The sequence below is a fragment of the Hemitrygon akajei genome, chromosome 2 (genome assembly GCF_048418815.1).
Source record: "Hemitrygon akajei chromosome 2, sHemAka1.3, whole genome shotgun sequence".
Lineage (NCBI taxonomy): Eukaryota > Metazoa > Chordata > Chondrichthyes > Myliobatiformes > Dasyatidae > Hemitrygon > Hemitrygon akajei.
Genome location: NC_133125.1, coordinates 130,238,433 through 130,259,221, shown reverse-complemented (window position 1 = coordinate 130,259,221; position 20,789 = coordinate 130,238,433). Strand labels below are relative to the sequence as shown.

The 20,789-nt window shown below is 42.6% G+C and overlaps 1 protein-coding gene and 1 long non-coding RNA gene across 3 annotated transcripts in view; one reads left to right on the top strand and one right to left on the bottom strand.

Annotated features, from left to right (window-relative positions):
* The window catches only part of tbc1d4 (TBC1 domain family, member 4), a 286,904-nt gene extending 277,279 nt beyond the window's left edge, over positions 1 to 9,625 (bottom strand). The window contains exon 1 of one of the 2 annotated variants that reach the window (XM_073027970.1): positions 8,412 to 9,625. In XM_073027970.1, coding sequence (XP_072884071.1) covers positions 8,412 to 8,819 — 408 coding nt within the window. In that variant the 5' untranslated portion in view covers positions 8,820 to 9,625. The remainder of the gene's footprint in view (positions 1 to 8,411) is intronic. The other variant, XM_073027976.1, reaches the window with a different exon arrangement.
* A 72-nt stretch (positions 9,626 to 9,697) lies between these two features.
* The window catches only part of LOC140715619 (uncharacterized), a 44,823-nt gene continuing 33,731 nt past the window's right edge, over positions 9,698 to 20,789 (top strand). The window contains exon 1 of the long non-coding RNA XR_012096177.1: positions 9,698 to 9,800. This is a non-coding gene — a long non-coding RNA (uncharacterized lncRNA). The remainder of the gene's footprint in view (positions 9,801 to 20,789) is intronic.

Here is a 20,789-nt window from a genome sequence, read left to right as displayed (position 1 = left end):
CCTCTGTAACTCGATATCAATCATCTGGGATGCCCACCATCCAGGCCATGCCCTCTTCTTGATGTTGCCATCAGACATAGGATATAGAAATCTACAGCATATTTCAGGCCCTTCGGCCCACAATGTTGTGCTGACCATGTAACCTACTCCAGAAACTGCCTAGAATTTCCCTACCGCATAACCCTCTATTTTTCTAAGCTCCATGTGCCTATTTAAGAGTCTCTTAAAAGACCTTATTGTATCCGCTTCTACCACCGTCACCAGCAGTGCATTCCACGCACCCAACACTCTCCATGTGAAAAGCTTACCTCTGACATCCCCCCCTGTACCTACTTCCAAGCAGTTTAAAACTATGAACCCTCGTGTTACCCATTTCAGCCCTGGGAAAAAGCCTCTGGCTGCACGATCAATACCTCTCATCAGCTTATACACCTCTATCAGGTCACCTCTTATCCTCTGTCACTCCAAGGAGAAAAGGCCAAATTCACTCAACCTATTCTCATAAGGCATGCTCTCCAATCCAGGCAACATCCTTGTAAATCTCCTCTGCATTCTCTCTATAGTATCCACATCCTTCCTGCAGTGAGGTGACCAGAACGGAACACAAGTACTCCAAGTGGGGTCTAACTAAGGTGTTATATAACTGTAACATTACCTAATGGCTCTTGAACTCAGTCCCACAGTTGATGAATCAATCACACTATATGCCTTCTTAACAACACTGTCAACCTGCACAGCAGCTTTGTCCCTACGAACATGGACCCCAAGATCTCTTTGATCCTCCACACTGTCGAGACTCCATTAATATTATATTTTGAATTCAAATTTGACCTACCAAAATGAACCACCTCACACTTATCTGGGTTGAACTCCATCTGCCACTTCTCAGCCCAGTTCTGCATCCTATCAATGTCCTGCCATAACCTGTGACAACCCTCCAAACTATCCACAACTCCCCCAATCTTTGTGTCATCAGGAAACTTACTGACCCACCCTTCTACTTCTTCATCCAGGTCATTTATAAAAAACACAAACAGAAGGGGTCCTAGAACAGATATCTGCAGAACACCACTGGTCACCAACCTCCATGCAGAATACAAACCATCTACCACCACCCTTTGCCTTCATAAAGACAGGTTGGAGGACCAACACCTCATATACCATCTGGGTAGTCTCCAGCCCCTTGGCATGAACATTGAATTCTCCAACTTCCAGTAATTCCCTCCCCCTCCCTTCCCCCATCCCAGTTCCACTCTGCCTATCACCTCCCTCATGGTTCCGCCTCCTTCTACTACCCATTGTGCTTTCCGCTTACATTCCTTCTTCACCTTTCCTGACTATCCCCTCCCTGCTTCCCCTCCCCAACCCCTTGATCTTTCCCCTTTCTTGTTTTTCACATGGCACCTACCAGCCTTCTCCTTCTCACCCTCTTTATAGGGCCCCTGCCCACTCCCTCTTCAGTCCTGATGAAGGGTCTTGGCCCGAAACACCGACTGTTCGTTTCCATGGATGCTGCCCGAGCTGCTGAGTTCCTCCAGTATGTTGTACACCCTTTGCCTTTTGTGGGCAAGCCAATTCTGGCTCCGCAAAGCAAGGTCTCTTTGGATCCCATGCCTCTTTATTTTCTAATGAGCCTGGCATGAGGAACCTTATCAAATGCCTTACTGAAATCCATATACACAACATCCACTGCTCTACCTTCATCAATGTGTTTTGTTACATCCTCAAAGAATTCAATCAGGCTCGTAAGGCACGGTCTGCCCTTGACAAAGCCATGCTGACTATCCCTAATCAGATAATGTCTCCCCAAATGCTCATAATTCCTGCCTCTCAGGATCTTCTCCAACAACTTGCTCACCACTGAAGTAAGACTCGCTGGTCTATAATTTCCTGGGTTATCTCTACTCCCTTTCTTGAACGAGGGAACAACGTTTGCATCCCTCATCCTCTGGCACTTCTCCAGTCCCTGTTGCTGATGCTAAAATCATCGCTAGAGGCTCAGCAATCTCCTCCCTCACTTCCCATAGTAGCCTGGAGTATATCTCATCCAGACCTGGCAACTTAACTAACTTAATGCTTTTCAAAAGCTCCAGCACTTCTTCTTTCTTAATGTCTATATGCTCAAGCATTTCAATCTGCTGCAAGTCATTCCCACAACTGCCAAGGTCCTTTTCCCTGGTTAATACTGAAGCAAAGTATTCATTAAGGACCTCCACAACCTGCTCCGATTCCATGGACACTTTTCCACTATTGCACCTGATCAGTCCAATTCTCACATGGCTCATCCTAGTTTTCTTTAATCCTGCTCGCCAAGGCCTTCTCATGGCCCCTTCTAGCTCTCTTAATTTCATTCTTAAGCTCCTTCCTGGCAACCGTGTCATTTTCTAGAGCTCTGACAGTACATAGTTTCTTGAACCTTTTGTAAGCTTTTCTTTTCTTCTTATCTAGATTTTCTATATTCCTTGTACACCATGATTCTTTTACCCTACCATCCTTTCCCTGCCTCAATGAAACATACCTATGCAGAGCTCCATGCAAATGTTCCCTGAACATTTACATTTCTGCCTGGCATTTCCCTGAGAACATCTGCTCCCAATTTATGCTTCCAAGTTTCTGCCTAATAGCATCACATTTCCCTGTACCCCAATTAAATGTTTTCCCAAATTGCCTGCTCCTATCCCTCTCCAGCACTATGGTAAAGGAGATAGAGTTATGGTCACTACCTACAAAATGCTCTCCCACCAAGAGATTTGAACCTGAACAGATTCATTTCCCAATACCAGATCATGTACAGCCTCTCCTCTAGTTGGCTGATCTACAAATTGTGTCAGGAAACCTTCCTGAACACAGCTAACAAACTCCATGCCATCCAAACCCCTTGCTCTAAAGAGATGCCAGTCAATATTAGGAAAGTTAAAATCACCCATTATAGCAGCCTTATAATTATTGCACCATTCCAGAATCTGCCTCCCTATGTACTCCTCAACATCTCTGTTACCATTGGGAGGTCTATAAAAAATACCCAATAGAGTTAATGCCCCCTTCTTGTTTCTGACTTCCACCCACACTGACTCAGTAGACAATCCCTCCTTTTCTGCAGCTGTGATAGTATCCCTGATTAGCAATGCCACGCTCCCTCCCTCTCTGTCCTTTTTGAAACATCTAAAGCCTGGCACACTCAGCAGCCATTCCTGCCCCTGAGACAGCCAAGTCTCTGTAATGGCCACAACATCATGATTCCAGGTATTGATCCACACTCTAAGTTCATCCGCCTTGTTTATGATAGCCCTTGCATTAAAATTGACACATCTCAAACCATCTGGCTGAGTACATCTTTGTTCTATCATCTGCCTATCCTTCCTCACAAACTCAGTATAAGCGGTCTCTATTTGTGCGCCAACCACCTCATCCTCTGCCTCTTCATTTCAGTTCCCACTCCTCTGCAAATCTAGTTTAAACTCTCTCCAATAGCATTAGGTGGTACAGGAGCCTGAGAACCCATACCTCAAGGTTCCATGACTGCTTCTTCCCCACTGCCATCAGCTCATGAACTGACCTGAAAAACCTTAACGTTATCTCAGACCATATTTATTTTTTCTTTCTCAAATTGAACTAATGTCAATATGTTTATTTCATCGTGTAAACCAAGTGTAATTTATATTAACTTAAGTTTATGTTAACTTACGTCCTGTTTGTAATGTAAAAAAACTAATTCTCATGTGTTTGCACACCAATGACAATAAACTTTAACTTGAACTTAATTGAGTCTAACATCTTTCCTGGACATGAATCCCAAATGGTGCATACTGTACTTAGAATCATGGAATTGTTACTGCAATGGTCAACCCATCACTTCTATTCCGGATACCGACACAAGGCCTTCCTTTTAACCTCAATCTGAAACTTCACACTTCACCAAATGGAACTTCAGTACTATGTGAGGCTTTTTCTTAATCTTTTGTTGAATGTAATGTTTCATGGTTCCCTTTTGAACTCCAAATGATTTTGAATGAAGAGGTAATATCTGCATTGTTCATGGCTTGTACAGGTAATTATACAGGATGTTTTAATCCCACATATACGAGGGGTGATTGATAAGTTTGTGGCCTAAGGTGGAAGGAGCAATTTTAGAAAACCTAGCACATTTATTTTTCAACATAGTCCCCTCCTACATTTACACACTTAGTCCAGCAGTTGTGGAGCATTCGGATCTTGGACCTCCAGAAAGAGTCCACAGCAGGGGTGATTGATAAGTTCGTGGCCTAAGGTAGAAGGAGATGAATTACACAGCTCTCGTTACATGTACATGCAGTTCAACTTTGAGTGATTATGCATAAAGTTTGAAGTTAATACTCATCGGGGTGATTGATAAGTTCATGGCCTAAGGAGGAGATGAGTTATTAACTTCAAATTTTCTGCATAATCACTCAAAGAGTTGAACTGCATGTGCATGTAATGAGAGCTGTATAACTCATCTCCTTCTATCTTAGGCCACAAACTTATCAATCACCCCTCATACAGTGAGTGAGTGGCTCCATCACTTCAAAAGGAAATGTACTGGAGAAAGCTGTGTCATACTGCAGAAAGAGGAAAACAGAAAGATCCCACAAGGTGGAAGAGCACAGATCTTATCTGTCTCCTATCAGCAACCGATTCTATGTTTATCAGAGAAGGATTAGAACATCCCCTCAGGAAAGGGGGGTCTTTGAAGGAACCGGAATAACCAGATAGTTCAATGAAACCTTCTGAAGAAAAAACAAATCAGATTGAGCATAAGGAATAACTTGAGACCAGCCTCTCCTGGGGGTAATTGGGGGGGGGGGGGGATTCGGCTGGTAGGGAGCATGTGGTGAATATAAAATGGAGAAACAAAATAGTAAATATTAACAGGAGAATGTCGTCAAAAAAATGAAGGATGCCAAACCAATAACAATCACAGGATTAAAGAAAGTGTTGGAAAATCAATGTAATGGATAATTATCATCAGAATACATTAGAAGTATCAGTGGAATCAAAATGACAGAGTCTTAAATGCAAATGCCACACACTGCCATGAATTTTGAGTAGATAGATAGATAGATACTTTATTCGTCCCCATGGGGAAATACAACATTTTTTCCAATGTCCCATACACTTATTGTAGCAAAACTAATTACATACAATACTTAACTCAGTAAAAATATGATATGCATCTAAAATCACCCTCTCAAAAAGCATTAATAATAGCTTTTAAAAAGTTCTTAAGTAGTTTACTTAATCCTTGTACTCCACACACTGGCTATGTTGCAATTGTGCTCTTAGTGTGTCAGTGGAGTGGTTCCTTGATAAAACCTCCACTGTGTTCAGTCCTGGCATTATCCAAGATCAACAGGCATGAATTGAGTTTAACAAGTATTACCATATACATTGGCCAAGTGATGGAATTCTGATTTTTTCCATAAAGGACATTTTCAACGGACATAACGGAATCTGGATCCATGCACTTATATTACTATTTGACCACAATCCAGAGTCAGGATAGGTCCTGTCCTGTTCTCCTTCACTTTTAGCTGCATTTTGATGTTCTATCAAGCATACCATTGCTTTTGGGTGAGATCATTTGAAGGTTGAGTCTCCGTCCTTGATGCCTCAGTAAGTGTTGTGATCCTGAGCCAGACTGGACTGGGATAATACCAGCAGGAACTGGACTGCTGCAGTCAGCTTTGAGTTTCTTGTACCCATGAGGGAAAAATGAGCGGATTCCATTGCTGATGAGAAGTCATGGACCTGAAGCATTAATGCTCCCTCCACAGATGCTGCCCGATCTACTGAGTGCTTCCAGCATTCTCAATTTTCTTAATCCGTGTGGGCTAATTAGAGTTTCCACCATTATGTGGTTGTTCTTTCCAGCTTGTACCCTTTCTAGTGTCAGCTGTGGCTGAGTAGGTAGCAGCATTCTGTTCCCCCAGGCAGAGAGCTGTAGATTCAAGTCCCAATCAAGAGACTTAAACACAAAACCCTGGACTAGGTCTGCAGTCTATATTTGGTTTTGCTGTAAAGTGCTTACTCTATCCTGTAAACTGCACATGCGCCAAATGCTATAAATCTCTTAAAATTCAGTAACAGACAAATGTGTATATCATTTTGTCATTATAGTGAGTACAACTTTGAAATAGTAATCATGCGGTATTTATAAGTACAATTTTTTTCTGATTAAATGTTTTTGAAGCATCTTCGCCAGCCCTCAAAATATCAGATCTATTTGAATAGGAATGTGATCAGATTGAATCCATTAATACACTGGAAGACATCGACCTGTTAATCCCTGAAGGAAGCACACGCAAAATGTTGAAAGAACTCAGCAAGTCAGGCACCATCTATGGAAAGGAATAAACAGTCGAAGTTTTGGTCCGAGACTCTTCGTCAGGACTGGATGATCCTGACCTCAAGTGTAGACTAACAATCATCTCAAACCCTTGATAACTAATCCAAATAGCACTGAAGCCTAGGTTCAGTGAGGAGAGCAAGGGCAGCTGAATACTGCCAATGCTGATGAGAGTTCTAACAATTAAAAAAAGGGGGCTGTAAAACTGCATGTAGAATACACAAGACCAAAAAAGTCCACATTATACCATTCCAGAGAAGAGAGCTAGGAACCGACAGAGTGTGGGCAGAATTAAAATGTATACATATTTCAATGGAAAAGTACAGAACACTTTTTGATTGTTTCACAGCAGTGTTAATGCAATCCAATTCCAAATATAGTCCAACAACATGGAATTCCATTCTGACACACTGCTGCTACTGATGGATCCTAATTTTAGATACAAAGTGAGACATCAGTTATAGAGCTGGATGTAAATGCCACACTGTGTTACCTTTGCCATTCTAAGATCTTCAACCTCCTTCAGGTTGGATAATTCCAATAGATTACAAAGTAGGGAATTAGGTTATTGCAAAACTGCTGCCAATTGACAAAGAAAACTAAGCTAACCAAACATGGACAACACTTCTATTTTACACTTACTGGTGTCAAATTAAACTGCGGATAAGACCTTGGTATACTCTGCACACAAGCACACCCTGTCTGAATTCAGTTCCACATGGCCAGCCACAGTACACCCATTCACACTGGCTGCTTGCAATGAGGTCATACTCCTCTGTACTCCATCATTATGCCCTCACATACAGAAAGCCAACTATTTAGCCTTCACCTGAGAACACATTTTGTACCCTGTGCTTAAAACCCCAGTGTTCAAAGTCCTGAACAATAGAATCATTCTATGCCAGAACATATGCTGGAATTAATTTGAATGCAGAGAACCCTATTGAAAACTCTCCAGGAATTACCAAAACTTTACTGAGGTTCTGAACCCAGGAGGCACATCTGATCCTTGTCAATCAATCTGGTGTGAAAAATCTTTGAATATTAACAGTCAGTCTCAGCAAACATTTCCCCAAAGTAATTTATCTTTATATCTGGATTTTATTATGGGATTCCACATTCACAAAAATACTGAATCTTTAAGCTTTAGACTGGAAAAAGCACCTAACTTCATCGGTCATTTGGCATATAGAAATTGTATATTAGTGTACAAAGATTCTTTTGTACATGAACATCGAACAGTATATCTAAATATATATTTTATTAATATATACAGATATACCTGTATATTGAGGCAGCGCATACCTTAAAGGCACATTGGTTTTATACAGTATATCCTTTAGTATACATTTGCTTGGAAAATACTTAACTGACATGATATGAAAATAACTCAAACTGCAGACTAGCAAACATGTTCTGCTCTAACTTATTAAACAGGAAAGGTTAATTTCTGTACAAATACACAACTAGCGATTTCTGCTTGTGTTTGATGGGAAAACCAGGGAATCTGTCATGATCCCCTTTTGCTGTACTCTTATACACAATGTCTCTCACATTGAAAGTACTTCTCTCCGGATACCACATATCAGTGAAAACTTCAGTTCACTTGACCTTTATCATCATCCAAAGGCAATTAAGTATTTGCTTTGCACTTATGTTGGAGTTAAAATGTTACAATGAAACATTCTGTTTTTATGTGTCTAAGGAGTATTTTGATAAATTCTAGGTTTGAAATCTCAGAACAGTGTCGTTTTGGCAGTGACTGCAACTCCAGTTCAACCTACTGCACAGATTTATATTTTGATATAAATATAAATTATTTTGGGAAATACAGTTCCCAAACTGTGCCAGACTCTTGATAATCAAGATTTTTCACACCAGATGTAATTGTTCAGGATCAGATATGGCATACTGACTGCACAATCTTGGTACAATTTCTATCTGGGTCTGTCTACAAAGGGACCCAGCAGATCATTCTACCTGCAATCACTGAGACACACGTCAAATGTAATGCAACCATACTCTATTTGGTGGACCAATGGCCTACCTGATTGGGGTCGGTGCCTCTGAAAACGTGGCAGGCCATCTCGGTCTCGGGGTTGTCAGGCTGAGTCCTGATGAGATAGGCAAAGTAGGTGAGGTCATGACTGTTATGGATGAACCTGATGATGTGCTGCGCCTTATGCTCAAAGATGAAGACGGACGAGTTACCACCGGTAGCCTGGGGGACACATCGGACGAGGGGTGGGCTGAGAATGAGGAGGACCTCCCGCGCCGCCAAGGACGACCCCGACTCCTGTTTCTCACAGCGCCTACGGATCTCGGCCATCAGCCAGGGTAACATGGGCAAGGTGGTCCTCCTGTCCAGTGTGGACCACCCCATGTACCACAGGGAGAACCTCTTCTCAGCCTTGCTCTTCTCTTCCTGCACGGGTTGGTTGTTGTTTTGCTCCATTGTTCTGGGATGGGATCCGGAGAGTGGACAGCTTAATTCCTCCTTATGCTTGCTTGTAAACTGAGCTAGAGTTGCGGTTATTGAGGACTGACACGTGGGAGGATCGCGTCACTAAAAACCCTTCCAAGACACCAGAACCATTTCCTTCCAAATTCAGGAAAGCCTGATCACTGTCACAACATCAGAAGCCAACTTTTCCGTGATTTACACGCGCTGACCAGTATCTAGAAACGCCCCTTCCTTCTAACCAGGCGTTTTATTGTCAATGTTTGCTATCTCTTTAGACAGCTACTTCAGGCATTATCGCTTCCGATTACATAACGATCCACAATATCCTTGCGATTTTTGACCCAGTTACTATCTTCCACACATATAAAAAAGTCAAATGCAATAATCTCGAACCAACCTCCCGTGTCCTCCAGAGTGGAAATGCGGATAAGATTAATGAAAGGTTTCTGAGCTAGAGCTGACAAATCTTGCTTCCAGGTCGGTCGTTTAACATCTAAAGGCAGGTGGTGCGTTTCATCCGCCTCTGAGTCAAGAAAATATTGCAACTTTTTGTTTGCAGATTAGGAGAGCGTGCACTGAAAACGTGGCCTTCTCTGCAGAGTTCATAGCACAAATAAATTCTCTCCCTCTTGGTGCATGGGGAGTCAGCCTATTCCTGTGTCCCTGAGACTGGGGGAATCCAGCCCCAGCGAGAGGGGAGGGAATTCCCCTGCCAAATTGCAGGGCTCTCCCTGCCTCTTGTCGATTCCCAACACTGTCGCCTGCGAGCTGGCTGCGAGCTGCCTCGCTATCGCGTCCCCGAGAACTAGCTCGGCTTGAGCGTTTAGGCTTGGCCACAAGTGGGAAGGAGGAGGAGATAAGGAGGGTTGGTTTGCTTCACGTTGGATAGGGAGCGACAGGACTGGCTACGTGATCTGAGGGGAGGAGTGAGAAGGAATGTGACAGCAACTGTGATACCGAGCAGAGGGTAAGGTAGGTTTCCAGTTCACAGCGTTGCATTCGCAGCGGGGTAACGTTAAAGTGAGAGGATTACAATCAAATACATACACAGTTACAACATATTTGATTTTGTATATGACCATCAAATAGTACATCTAAATATATATTTCTTAATATATACATTGAGACAGTGCAAAGCTTGAAGGCACATTGGTTTTATACAGAACTATGTTTTATATATATATATATAAACTCTTTCAGTATTTATTTTGCTCGGAAAATATTTAACTTACATGATTATCAAAATAATCCAACCCAAACTGCAGATTAGCAAACATCTTCTGCTCTAACTTATTAAAGAGGGAAGATTAATTTCTGTACAAATAAGCAACTAGTCATTTCTGTTAGTGTTTGATGGAACAACCAGAGAAACTGGCATGATCTAATAATTTGCTGTACTTCTAGACACACTCAAAGTACTCCTTTCCAGTACCACATATCACTGAAAACTTTCAGTTCACTTCACCATTATCATCACCCAAAGGTGATTAGGTTTAAATGAACATAGAACAGAACAGCACAGGAAATGGCCCTTCAGCCCACTATGTTGTACCGAACCAGCTAAAAGGCAAACTGAAAAATCCCCGAACACTAATCCCCCCCACTTACACAATGTCTATATCCCTCCATCTTCCTCACATTCATATGCCTATGTAAACGTCTCTTAAAAGCCTCTAATGTATTTGCCTCTACCACCACACCAGACAGCGCATTCCAGGCATCCACACAACTCTCTGAGTAAAAACCTCAGTCTCACGTTCCCCTTGAACCTACCCCATCTCACTTTCAACGCATTAGGAGAATACCAGAATCCATCTCAGCTAGCCACCATTGAGCCCAGATGGGGGTATTAAGCAGGACAAGCAGTGGCTCTGAGCTTCCACCTACTTCCTCACTTTTAAACTCCAAATTTACCAGTCCTACTTCTGCCTCTCAGTGCCAGTCTGCAATGACTGGCAAGCCCCGGGTTTAAACCTCAAACTGCGCCAGGTCGGGGTAAGTGATGCTTGACTGGCTGCCAGGAGAAGTGTTTCAGATGCTTTGCGCCAGCGAAGTTAGTGCCTTCCTAACTTTCCCTTCTCCATCTTGATCAGTCATCATGCAGGGATTCCTCACAGTTAGCGAGTATGTGATCTTCTCTCAAGGAAATTTTAGGAAGGTCCATGGATTGAATTTGTTCCACCCTCCCTGAAGCGCATTGATGTGACAGAGCCCCAAGTGGAATGCTTGGTTTTGGGAGTGTGGGTGATGTGTCTCTCCAACATGTGCTGCTTTGGATGTAACGTTGAAGATGGGGGACACAACAGACTGCAAATAATAGAGTCTGGAATAACAGGCAACATCCTGGAGAAACATACCAGATCAAACAGCATCTATGGAGGCAAATCCGCAATTGACAGTTCGGGTTCATGTGCCCAGCTAAGACCCTCTTTAACATCTCTACCATATTTGCCCATCAGCAATATGCAGCCACCCACCACACTCTGTCAATCTTGCCACATATCTCTCTTTAGAATTGACCCCCCTTTCATCTTAAATTAATGCCCTCAAGTATTAGATATTTTGATGCTGGGTACAAGATATTGGTTTTTTGCTCTATCTATGCCTTTCATAATCTTATAAACTTCTATCAGGTTTCCGCTCAGCCTCCACCATTCCAGAGAAAAGAACCAAGATTGTCCAACTGAGGCTTTGTAATGCATTGATCAAACCACAATTGGATACTGTGAGCTAAGAAAAGATGTGCTGGTATTGCAGAGGGTCAAGAGGAGGTTCACGAGAATGACTCTGGAAATGAAAATGTATGAGGATCGTTTGATGGGTCTGGGCCTGTACACACTGGAGTTTAGAAGAAGGCAGGGGGACCTCATTGAAACCTAGCAAATATTGAAAGGCCTCAACAGAGTGGATGTGGAGAAGCTGTTTCCTATGGTGGGGGGAATCTAGGGCCAGAGGGCACAGCCTCAGAATACAAGGATGTCCCTTTAGTACAGAGGAATGTCTATAGCCAGAGGGAGGTGAATATGTTTAATTCATTGCTGGAGATGCTTGTGGAGGCCAGGCCATTCCATATGTGTAAAGCAGAGGTTGAGGGGTTCTTCATTAGTAAGGGCGTCAGAGTTTATAGGGAGAAGGCCAGAGAATGGAGATGGGAGGGATAATTTATTTATTGAGATTCAGCATGGAGTATGCCATTCTGGCGCTTTGAGTCATGCTGCCCAGAAATCCCCCAATTTAAGCCTAGCCTAATCACAGGACAATTTTACAACGGCCAATTAGCCTACCAACCACTACATCTTTGGACTGTGGGAGGAAACCGGAGCACCTACAGGGTCACGGGGAGAACATACAAACTCTATAGGCACTGGCAGGAACTGAACCCAGGTCACCTATACTGTGCGAACCACTACACTACTGTTCCACCCATTATGTAATTTATAATGTGTAATTTATAGTTGTGTAATTTATGAACACAACTATGATAGAATGGCAGAATAGACTTGATGGGCTGAATGGTCTAATTCTGCTCCTTTTTCTCATACTCTTATAGTCTTTCCTTAAAGTGTAACTTACAGTAACTTATCAGTATACAGTATCTTTGGGATATTCGGTCTCAAGCAACCCATAAACATAAATAACTTTATGAATTTTGACCCACTGAATGATTTGCCCTTGGTGAAATATTAAATACTTTAACAGTAAACTGATGGGACTTGTTCTGTATCAATGAAAATAGACTTCACTGTAAATTTCCACATGTCAGACAACATTTAAGGAGAATTATATAGCATTAATGACCAGGTAATTCAGATGAAAAGTCAGCACCATAAATTGTTAATCCCCTGTCATCACAAATGCATTCTGGACTGCTGAATAATTCCAAGTTCATGATTATTTTTAAATTCAGATTGCCTTCAAAAGACGATGCCTCAAAAAGGTGGCATCCATTATTAAGGACCCCCATCACCCTCTTCTCATTGCTACCATTAAGGAAGAGTACAGGAGCCTGAAGACACACACTCAATATTTCAGAAATAGCTTCTTACTCTCTGCCATTGGATTTCTGAATGCACGATGAATCCATGTACACTACCTCACTACTATTTTCTCTTTTGGACAACTTTTTTAATTTAGTATTTTATATATATTACTTATTATAACTTAGCTTTTTTATTATGTATCACAATGTAATGCTCCTGCAAGACAACAAATTTCACAACATATGCCAGTGATACTAAACCTGAATCTGATGCCAGAACTGGCAGTATTTGTTCTCTGTCTAGTGCCTTGGGTGCCAGTGCTTTTCAGCCAATAAGCTGCTGTTGCAAAGTTTCCGCCAGTTTGCAGACAGCAAATTCCCATCAAGTACAAAGGACCAGTGATTAGATAATCTGTGGCATAGTCCAACACACACAGTCCACCAACTTGTTCAAACCCAGGTTGCTGTGAAGCCATTCCACAAGAGTAAGCCCAAAGTGGCCAGCTGAAGGTTCAAGAACCAAATCTCCTGACCCCTCTGCTGCTCTGATGGTCTTTGACAGCCCACTGTTATTCTCTCTATCCTGCGACATCTCTGTGACTTTATACAAGGACACAGTTTCCTCCAGACACCAGCTCTCTTCATTCTCATCAATGGGAAAACACTGTGTCTATATTTTCCCCCCAAAGTGGATGACATCACATTTTTCCCATTAGCTTACCGATTCATTTAGCCTATCTATATCCCCCTGTAGGAGCCATGCATCTGTCTCTCTCTCTCTGCTTTGCATTCTGTGTTGTGTGTTTATTTTGTTTGTTATGGCAACTAGTCACATGAGCGGGGGCGTAGTAAAAGAGAAGGGAATAGGTCACATATTCTTGCTTATTTTGCGGCAGTTTGTAACTTGTGACTGGCGGAGTTCATATCGCTTAATATTGCTGAATAATGTTCAGCTTACACTTGGGTATGCTTAAGTTCATTGCTTCTAGATTACATATTTGCCAATTCCTAATAAAGAATTTGAAGAGTCATTGGAGCTGGGGCGGGTCAAGCCAGTATAACATCTCTGTAGTGGTTGCATCCTGGCAGCAATTGTTTTGATTTTGTTTGGTTTTTGGTTTTGCCACTATAGCCCCTAAAATTTGCATCCTCCTCATACCTAATTGCCATCCAGTGTTGTATCATCAAGAATCTTGCACATGTTACACTTGAACCCCTTATCAAAGTCACTGATATAGATTGTGAGCGGCCTCAGGACTTAGCACTGGTCCCTGTGGTACCCTACATAGTGCCGGGGTGGAACGTGCATTATTTTGTATAAAAACGTGGTGATGCATGGAAGGTTCTGAAAAGGAGAGACAAAAAGCTGAAAAGATAGATCAGAATCAGAATCAGAAAACTATGCCCTCTCGTGCTAGCCATTTCAGCCCTGGGAAAAAGCCCCTGACTATCCACATGATCAATGCCTCTCATCATCTTATACACCTCTATCAGGTCACCTCTCATCCTCTGTCGCTCCAAGGAAAACAGGCCGAGTTCACTCAAACTGTTTTCATAAGGCATGCTCCCCAATCTAGGCAACATCCTTGTAAATCTCCTCTGCGCCCTTTCTATGGCTTCCACATCCTTCCTATAGTGAGGCAACCAGAACTGAGCACAGTACTCCAAGTGGGGTAAGGCCAATGCACCGTATGCTTTCCTAATCACAGAGTTAACCTGCGCAGCAGCTTTGAGTGTCTAATGGACTCAGACCCCAAGATCCCTCTGATCCTCCACACTGCCAAGAGACTTACCATTAATACTATATTCTGCCATCATATTTGACCTACCAAAATGAACAACCTCACACTTATCTGGGTTGAACTCCATCTGCCTCTTCTCAGCCCAGTTTTCCATCCTTTCAATGTCCTGCTATAACCTCTGACAGCCCTGCACATTATCCACACAGCCCCAACCTTTATGTCATCAGCAAATTTACTAACCCATCCCTCCACTGGTCCCTGAGGCACACCACTGGTGACCAACCTTCATGCAGAATATGACCCGTCTACAACCACGCTTTGCCTTCTGTGAGCAAGCCAGTTCTGGATCCACACAGCAATGTTCCCTTGGATCCCATGCCTCCTTACTTTCTCAATGAGCCTTGCATGGGGTACCTTATCAAATGCGTTGCTGAAATCCAGATACATCTATTGCTCTGTTTCATTGACCTGAGGTGGAATGTAAACAGCTACCAGAGTGACCCCAATGAACTCTCGTGGTAGGTAAGTGCTAAACACATTTGAGCTGTAAGTGTATTTTTGTTTCATAAGTGAATAGCCATATGCTGGAATTAAACAATCCAAACTGTGTCATCACCTCTGCAAGCTACAAATCTGATAATAACCAATGTCATCAGTAAACCACCACTGAGTCTCCCACAAATAGAATAAATAAATAATAAACGTGTTTTTAAAGCTCATTATACACCTGGATCAAATATCTCTTTAATCTTTAAAGGTCAATCCAAAGCTACTTTCTAAGTGTCAAGAAGTTAACAATTTCAGTGGAGATTATTTATAATGTAATTTCATCTGATAGAGGTTTGTAACATTATGAGAGGAATAAGTAGAGTAGACAACCAGTATCTTTGCCCCAGGGTCAAAATGGCAAGTAATAGAGGGTGTGCATTTAATGTGAGGAGGGTAAATTCAAAGGATATGTGTGGGACATTTATTTTCACAAAGAACCCAGTGGGTGCCTGGAATGCATTGCCAAGGGTGATCATGGAGGTGTTTAGGATGCTCTCAGACAAACAGAGAATTGAAGGATATGGACATTGTGTTGACAGAGGGGAATAGTTTTTAGGTATTTAATTATTTCAACACAATTCGGTGGGCCAAAGGGACTGTTTCTGAGCTACAGTGTTCTACATTTTATGTTCTATTCAGTTTAGAAGCTTGGAATGCTAAAATTGTTAGCAAAGCATGCAGTGACTGATTTCAACAGATAATATTATACATTGATATGATTGATGGATGTCAATCATTTCCATAAGACATAAGACATTCAGTAGGAGCAGAATTAGGCCATTTGGCCCATCAAGCCTGCTCAGCCATTCCATCATGGCTGATCATTATCCTCTCCACCCAATTCTTCTGCCTTGTCCCAGTAACCTTTGACTCCCTTTCTAATTAAGATCCTATCAGCCTCCAGTTTAAGTATACCCAATGACTTGACCTCCACAGCCATTTGTGGCAGTGAATTCCACAGATGCACCACCCTCTAGCTAAATAATTTTTTCTTAATCTCTGTTCTAAAGGGACACCCCTGTATTCTAAGGTTGTGCCCTCTGGTCCAAGACTCCCCACTATAAGAAACATCCTCTCCACATTAACTCTATCAGTTTTTTTTTCAGTATTCGAGAGATTTCAATGAGGTCCCTCCTCATTCTTCTAAACTCCAGCAAGTACAGGCCCAAAGCCATGAAATGCTCCTCATATGCTAACCTTTTCATTCCTTCGATCAGTCTCATGACTTTCCTCTGGACTATCTCCAATGCTCGCACAACCTTTCTTCCTTATCTGTAGTTCCAAGTGTGGTCTGATGAATGTCTTATGAAGCCTCATTATTATATTTTGGCATTTATATTCTCATCCTCTCAAAATTAATGCTAACATTGCTTTTGACTTCATTACCAGCAAGTTAACCTGCAAGATAACTTTTAGGGAACCCTGCACGAGGACTCTCGAGACCCTTTGCACCTCTGATTCCTGAATTTTCTCCCTGTACAGAAAATAGTCTAAGCTTTTATTCCAACCCCAGGACATTATGTTAGAGCTGCTTTGGGCATTGTCCTAGGCTCAGCTGCCTTCACTAATTTCATCAAGAATCTCTCCTTCAGCATATACTGTGTACAGAAATGGAAATTTTTGCTAACAATCGTTAATTTCATCCACACATCCTCACATGCCCACCTGCAGGATGACCTTAACATCATTCAGACAAGGGCTGAGAAGTTGAAGGTAACCTTTATGCTTCAAAATGCTGAAAGGAGATGGATGGGGATAGAATCTCTACCAGTAGCATCATAGACAAGTTGGAAGAATACACACCAAATGATCCATTGAATATGGGGACTGGTGGAATTGAGCATGGAAAGTTACTTTGGGAATGTGGTGAACTACATATACCTGTCTGGACACGCCCCCCTGCTGACTGCTCCTGTGGCTCCTCCCACAGACCCCTGTATAAAGGCGATTGGAGGCACTGCCCCTCCCTCGGTCTCCAGGATGTTGTGTGATGGTCTCTTGCTGCTGACAGTGCTTTCTTCCAGCTAATAAAAGCCTATCTCTCACCTCACATCTCCGAGAGTTATTGATGGTGCATCAGGGAAGGAAAAGTGGTGGTGAGAGCAAAAATTCAATTCAATTCCATCCAAGTTTAATTGTCATTCAGCCATTCATGAATACAGCCAAATGAGACAGCGTTACTCTGGGGTCAAGGTGCAAAACACAGTACCAACAGTCACACACAGCACAAAGTACCCATAGCACGTACAAAATAGAAAGCACATAAAGGTATCATAAGATACAGCCACTGTCCAGACTTCAGCCATCAATGCCACAGAAATCTGCAGTTGACCACAATAGAGCTTGTCTTCTGCTGAGCAAACACTGGGGGGCAGCACCAACTCCGGCCTGGACATCGTGCCACAGCACCCTTGGTGGAGCTCACGGGTTCTGACGCCTCTCTCCCGGTGGCATAAACAGGCAACACTGCAGCCTGAGGCTTAGTCCGCAGACATACAAGATAGCAAACACATATAGGATGTCAATAAAATATGACCACACAAAATATATATAGACCCTGATTCCATGAATACTGAAGATCACAGTAGGACTTGTGTTCTTCAGAGCGAACACTTAGGGGGTGGGCAGCGCCAATTCCAGCCTGGATGTTGCACCATGCTGCCCCTGGTGGTGCATACCAGCTTCGATTGGGTGGCACTGCAGCTTGAGGCCCTGAATCCATTTAATAGGGAAAATAGAACAAATGAAAATTATAGCAACACAAAAGGTGATGCAGGAACTCAATGGGTCAGGCAGCATCTGTGGAGGGAAATAGACAGTAGATGTTTCAGGTCAAGACCCTTCATCTGAACTAGTAAGAAAGGGGGAAAAAGGAGGGGGTTGATGGCATAGAGCAGGAGCTGACAGGTGACAGGTAGATCTAGCTGAGAGGGGTGGGGTTGGGGTGACAAACAGATGAGGGAGGGAATGATATGAAAAACTGGGAGGTGATAGGTGGAAGTAACAAAGGACTTAAAATGATGGTATGTGGTATTAGAGTTTAGTGGAGCAAGGAATATAGGGAAGAGAGACAGCAAGAGAAGCATTGGATGGAGCTACAGTTAGAGGAAAACCTCATGTCCTACTGTGGCTAATCTCCAGCCTGGTGACATGAAATTCATGTTCTCAAATCTCTGGTCCATTTGTCCCCTTTCCCATTTTCCCCTCTTTTCCCCTTCTTTATTTTTCTATGTTCTTCTGATCCACTGGCACTCTTCCCCATCTCCTACCCTTCCCCCCCCCCCACACTCCCCATCTGCTCATCACCCCACATACTCCTCTCACTGGCTCTTCTCTCAGCTTTTGACATCATTCCTGCCCTCATCTACTTACTGCACCCCCTCATTGGATCCACCTGTCACCCGTCTCCTTCCCTCCACCTTTTTATACTGCCTCTCCCCCCGCCCCCTTTCTTTCCAGTGCAGATGAAAGGTCTTGAACCAAAACATCGACTACTCACTTCCCTCCACTGATGCTACCTGAACTGTTGTGTTCCTCCAGTGCCTTTTGTTCTGCTACAGGTATTAGAATATGAAACCTCTTGTGTTTCTGAAGCCGTTTGCTTATTGACAGGCCATCTGCTGCCCTGTAATGAAATCTTCCTCTAATATCTGCACTGCTATTCCAGCATGATAACCTACTACCACTCCCTGAGGGTTGCTCCATAACCACAACTGGAAATCTGACTGATTCCGTTCCTTAACCTTGCTGTGGTGTTGCTAACATAACCACCTTCCGGTTAGAAACTGTTAACAGAGAGATCAGGGAACAAATACGGCAATCTCCTCCTCTGTTTGACTTTGTTATTTCATTCCTTTTCACTTTTAGAACTATTCTGAGCAATCCTGACATTGCCATGATCTTGTGACTTAGTTGGCCACATGTTTTCCTGTTCAGTCTACCTGTTGGATAAATATCCCATTCAGCGATTATTGTTATGAGTCATCTATTTATGATTTACATTATTTTGATTGCTATCTGAAGGAAAACACATTTGTGTCAAGACGTTAGTTGTTTTGCTTCATTTCCCTGAATACGGCCGTCCAGTCGGCTGCAATACAGTCAGCAGGATGTTCTACAATTCTACACAGCTCCCTGGTATTGTTGGGATTTCTTGCCCCAGTGCTAAAATTACCTTCTTCCTCTACCTTAGCCCTAGTTCTCACACCACCAAGTTCAGGAACAGTTATTACCCCTGAATCATCAGGCTCCTGAACCAGAGTGGATAACTTCACTCACCCCAGTACTGAACTGATTCCACAACCTATGGACTTACTTTCAAGGACTCTACAACTCGTATTTTCATCACTTATTACTTATTTGTTTATCATCATCATTATTATTATTATTATTGTATTTGCACAGTTTGTTGTCTTTTGCATATTGGTTGTTTGTCTGTCTTTGTGTTCAGCTTTTCATTGATTTTATTGTGCATCTTTGTATTTACTGTGAAAGCCTGCAAGAAAATAAATCTCAGGGTAGTACCTGGTGACACGCATGTACTTTGATAATAAATTTACTTTGAACTTTGCCATGAAAACATATAAAAGATCCCATTTAACCAGCTTACCATTTCCTTTCCATCCAATAGAAATTTGTCTTCGTCTTCCTTCAAAAAACAATACCCTTTATTCCTCAGTTTACTAATTTTTGATTTTCTAGTTTTTGCTATAGCTCCTTGATACTTTGAGGTATGTGGCTTTGTAATACAAAGCTGTTTTTCTTTGTAGTGAAAAAAAACTTTTATAGGCATCCGTTAGTCTTCTGAGACCATGGATTTGCGCCTTGGAAGGTTTTCCAGGGCGCAGGCCTGGGCAGGGTTGTATGGGAGACCGGCAGTTGCCCAAGCTGCAGGCCTTCCCCTCTCCACGCCAGCGATGTTGTCCAAGGGAAGGGCACTAAGACCCAAGCAGCTTGGCACCGGTGTCGTCACAGAGCAATGTGTTGTTAAGTGCCTTGCTCAAGGACACAAACATGCTGCCTTAGCAAAGGCTCGAACCAGTGACCTTCAGGTTACTAGTCTGATGCCTTATCCACTAGGCCACGCACCAACACCATTTTCTCTGCATTGTCATATTACAAATCACCAGCCTTTGCAATGCTTGTAACATTTAACTGAGAATGAATCCCTTTCTTGAAAAACAAAATGGCTGCTCTCTCACACTATGCAAGGTTGTTGACTTTTCCAGGAATCTTGTAGACACAGCTGACGGCAATGCAAGAGACAAATCTCCCTATCTTAATGCTTGCAACCCAACATATTCAAGGAACAAATTGAGCTAGTCACGAAGACCGATTTGAGAAAGCCAATCCTTCTAGTATGATGCACAATGGTATAATTGTTCCTTTTTGGACATAAGACCATATGACCACACGACATAGAATCAGAATTAGACCATTTGGCCAATCAAGTCTGCTCTGCCATTCCATCAACTCCTAACATCATGTTTATTAAAATGAGGTCCAAAGATTACACCCGCGATAACCTCTCTCTACTCACCCCCATCTCCTCTGTCAGCACTTCCTAGATGCTGACAGTGACTCTGTTTCACCGCTTTCTCAGGCTGTGTGATCCAGGTATTCATAACTCTTTGGTAAATTCAGATAATTATTCTGTTTTGCCTTTTTGTTCCCACTCTAGATCTTCTGTGC